We start from the raw sequence: 4,523 nt of genomic DNA, 5'->3' as shown, positions 1-4,523 counted from the left end.
GGCTGGATTCGAACCCGCCACCTTAGGTGTATGTGTCTGGCGCCTTAGCCACTTGAGCCACAGGCACTGAGCCAAATTTTTTTATTTTTATGACTTCATAAAAATAATTAGGATTATTTAAAATTATATATATGTATATATACATATAATTTTTTTTTTTTGAGACAGAGTCTCACTTTATTGCCCTCAGTAGAGTGATGTGGCATCACAGCTCACAGCAACTTCCAACTCCTGGGCTTAGGCATTTCTCTTGCCTCAGCCTCCGAGTATTTGGGACTACGGGCACCCACCATAATGCCCGACTATTTTTTGGTTGTAGTTGTCATTGTTTGGCAGGCCCAGGCTAGATTCAAACCTGCCAGCTCCAGTGTATGTGGCTGGCACCCTAGCCACTGAGCTACAGGTCCTGAGCCTCAAAAATATATTTTATTTTATTTATTTTTTTGAGACAGAGTTTCACTGCATCACCCTTTGTAGAGTGCTGTGGTGTCACAGCTCACAGCAAACCTCAAACTCTTGTGTTTAAGGGATTCTCTTGCCTCAGCCTCCCAAGTAACTGGGACTACAGGCACTTGCCACAAGGCTCAGCTATACTTTTGTTGCCGTTGTCATTACTTAGCTGGCCCTGGCTGAGTTCGAACCCGCCAGCCTCAGTGCATGTGCCCTGTGCCTGTAACCACTGTGCTACAAGCGCTGAGCCAAGATCCTTGTCTTGTTTTTGTAACATTTTAGGATGAACAGTGATGGAATCAACATGCCTCGACTCATCATCAGTCAACTAAAATGGCTTGACAAAGTTGTGGATGGCAAGGTAGCATTTGGGATTTTATCTGTTATATTTATTTAATTGTATTTATTTATTTTTTCTGAGACAGAGTCTCATGTTGTCACCCTTGGAAGAGTGCCATGGTGTCATAACTAATAGAAACTTCAAACTTCTGGGCTAAATGATCCTTTTTCCTCAACCTCTCAAGAAGCTGGTACTACAGGTGCCCACTACAATGTCTGGCCAGCTTTAGAGACATGTCTCACTTTACCTGAATTTAGGAGATCAATGCACCTTAGCCTCTCAGAGTGCTAGGATTACAGGAGTGAGCCACCGCACCCGACCTTATTTATATATTTAATTATTTATTTATTTTTATTGAGAGAGAGTCTCACTTTGTTAACCTCTATAGAGTGCTATGGCATCATAGCTCATAGCAACCTCAAATTCTTAGGCGTGAGCAATTCTTTGGCCTCAGCCTCCTGAGCAGCTGGGACTACAGGTGCCCACTGCAATGCCTGGCTATTTTTTTTTTCCTTAGCCACTTGAGCCACAGGCGCCAAGCCTGGCTATTTTTTAGAGATGAGGTCTCACTCTGGTTCAGGCTGGTCTTGAACCTGTGAGCTCAGGCAATCCACCACCTTGGCCACTCAAAGTGCTGGGAGTGGCTTGGCGCCTGTGCCTCAAGCGGCTAAGGCGCCAGCCACATACACCTAAGGTGGCAGGTTCGAATCCAGCCCAGGTCTGCCAAACAACAATGACGGCTGCAACCCAAAAATAGCTGGGTATTGTGGTGGGTGCCTGTGGTCCCAGCTACTTGGGAGGCAGAGGCAGGAGACTTGCTTGAGCCCAGGAGTTGGAGGTTGCTGTGAGCTGTGATGTAACGGCACTCTACCCAGGGGGACAGCTTGAGGCTCTGTCTCAAAAAAAAAAAAGTAATAATAATAATATTTAAAAAAGAAAAACAAAGTGCTGGGGGTACAGGCATGAGCCACAATACTTGGCCTGTTTTTAGGAGTTTTTAAAATCATTTTTGTAATTTTTGGTAGACATTCTAAGGTAAATCTTTATTTGGAAAAACAAGTTTTGGAGTCTCATTAGAACTAGAATTTTGGGGTCTACCACTTAATTGTATCTTTGAGCAATCATAAAGTTATATGTAAAAAATAGGAATTGTGTTGGGCAGTGCCTTTGGCTCAAGGTGTGGGTGCCGGCCCCATATGCCAGAGGTGGTGGGTTCAAACCCAGCCCTGGCCAAAAAAAAAATATTAGGAATTGTCACAGAAATTCCTTACAATTTGTAGACTGGGTGTTGTAGCTCATTCCTGTAGTCCTGGCACTCTGGGAGGCTGAGGCAGGAGGATCCCTTGAGCTTAGGAGTTTGAGACCAGCCTGAGCAAGATCCCATCTCTACTAAAAATAAAAAAATTAGCTGGGCATTTTGCCTGTGGTCCCAGCTATTCAGGAGGCTGAGATAGGAGGATCACTTGAACCCTGGAGTGGAATCTGAGGTTGCTGTGAGCTAGGCTGATGCCATGACACTCTACCCTGGGACAACAGAATGAGACTGTTTCAAAAATATATATATTCCTTCAAGTTTTTAATGTTAAAAGAAATAATCTATGTAATAGATCTATTAGAAAATACACTATCCACTCTACATTTTTTTCTGTATCATGTAAAATTTTCATTTTCCTCTGCATTTAGTATTTGCGCTTGAATCTGTACACAATTATATTATACACAAAATAATTTCAGCTCTGCATTTTATGAGTAGGTAGTCGTCTTCTGATCTAGGCAATGTGATACAATTCTAACAGTGTCCTACATACAGGACCTCACCACCAAGATTATGCAGCTGATCAGTATTGCTCCAGAGTACCTGCAGCATGATTTCGTCACCAGCCTACCTGAAATCTTAGGAGATTCCCAGCATGCTGATGTGGGGAAAGAACTCAGGTAGATAAGCACCTTGTCACCATCTAAGTAAGGTTCCCCTATGAGAGCTTTATCACTTCAGTATGCAAAGACTAGTAAGGTGGTCCTTTGTATAGAGAGAAGATGATACCTGTGAAGATACTTCTGTGAGTAGGGTCTGGGATTTAACCTGTTTTTCTAAGCCACTTCGCATGACCACTAGTAATGATTTTTTTCTTTATGATTTTGGACAGGTTGCTTGCTCTGGAAAGAGCACCGTACCACCCACTTTGCCAGCTTGTCTTTTGTATTGTCTTCTCTTAGAACTCATCAATGTCCTTCTCACTACTGTTTGCTCCCATAGCACCCTGCAAATAGTCTATGATATTTGTCACAACTCATTTTAACTGTTTTAGGGTTTTTTTCCCCCTTTTTCTGGGAAGAATATATACCAAACTGAATAGTGGTGGCCTCTTGGTAGTGGGTACTATGAAGGAAGGCGTCTTATTTCTACTTTGTTTGTTGTTTGAATTTTTATAATGAGCACACATTGCTTTTTGTAAACAAAGGTTTTTAGTGAAATAGACTATAAATAGTAACTTAATGGGAACTAAGTATATCCTCTCTCCCTGTACTCTGAGTGATTTTCTCAAGTCATTATCTGCTCAGCTCTGTTCAAACTGGTACATAATTTTTCTTTTTCAACCATTCACAGTGACCTACTAATGGAGAATACTTCACTCACTGTCCCAATCCTGGATGTCCTTTCCTCCCTCAAACTTGACCTGAACCTCTTGTCTAAGGTAGGAAACAGTACGTTTCCCAGAACCAGAGCCAGCTTTCTGACCTCTCGGAACAAACATCAGTCAGTCATTGCTGTGAAAGAAATCATTTTTGTTGTTGTTGTTTTGTTTCGTTTTTGAGACAAAGTCTCACTATGTCACTCTCAGTAGAGTGCTGTGGCTTCACAGCTCACAGCAACCTCCAACTCTGGGCTTAAGTGATTCTCTTGCCTCAGTCTCCCAAGTAGCTGGGACCATAGGCACCCAGGCTAATTTTTGTTGCAGTTGTCATCGTTGTTTAGCTGGCCTGAGTTAGATTTGAACCCGCCACCCTTGATATATGCAGCTAGCACTGTAACCACTGTGCTATGGGCATCAAGCCAGAAGAAATTATTTGTAATGAAAATTTCTTTTTTTTTTTTTTTTTAAGAGACAGAGTCTCACTTTATCACCCTCAGTAGAGTGCTGTGGTGTCACAGCTCGTAGCAACCTCCAACTCCTGGACTTAGGCGATTACTTCAGCCTCCTGAGTAGTTGGGACTGCAGATGCCCACCACAATGCCTAGCTATTTTTTTGTTACAGTTTGGCCAGGGCCAGGTTTGAACCCTCCACCCTCAGTATATGGGGCCCGGCGCCCTACCCACTGAGCCACAGGTGCTACCCTCCCCCCCCCTTTTTTTTTGAGACAGAATCTCAGTATATCGGCACCCTTGGTAGAGTGCTGTGGCGTTACAGCTCACAGCAACCTCAAACTTTTGGGCTTAAGCAATCATTTTGCCTCAGCCTCCCAAGTAGCTGGGACTATAGGCACCCTCCACAATGCCTGGCTATGTTTTTTTTTTAATTCCAATTGTCATTGCTGTTTAGCTGGCCCAGGCTGGGTTCGAACCTGCAATATTCAGTGCATGTGGCTGGTGCTGTAACTACTGTGCTATGGGCACCGCCCGAAAATTTCATTTTAAAACCATATTGAATGACATTCAATATCTTTTACATCTTTTCAGTGAGTTTTAGGTGTTACACAATGAGAGATTTATAGGTCTGTTTTTTTTTTTTT

The 4,523-nt window shown here is 42.8% G+C and overlaps 1 protein-coding gene across 1 annotated transcript in view; it reads left to right on the top strand.

Annotated features, from left to right (window-relative positions):
* Positions 1 to 4,523, top strand: part of FANCD2 (Fanconi anemia complementation group D2) — a 73,521-nt gene that overhangs the window by 2,583 nt on the left and 66,415 nt on the right. Inside the window, 3 exon segments of the mRNA XM_012802473.2 lie at positions 733 to 811; positions 2,601 to 2,725; positions 3,399 to 3,486. Coding sequence (XP_012657927.1) covers positions 733 to 811; positions 2,601 to 2,725; positions 3,399 to 3,486 — 292 coding nt within the window.

The sequence above is a fragment of the Otolemur garnettii genome, unplaced genomic scaffold (genome assembly GCF_000181295.1).
Source record: "Otolemur garnettii isolate 467f Iridium unplaced genomic scaffold, OtoGar3 scaffold00015, whole genome shotgun sequence".
Classification (NCBI taxonomy): Eukaryota; Metazoa; Chordata; class Mammalia; order Primates; family Galagidae; genus Otolemur; species Otolemur garnettii.
Note: the sequence above shows the minus strand (reverse complement) of the source record. Positions and strands in the feature narration are given on the sequence as shown.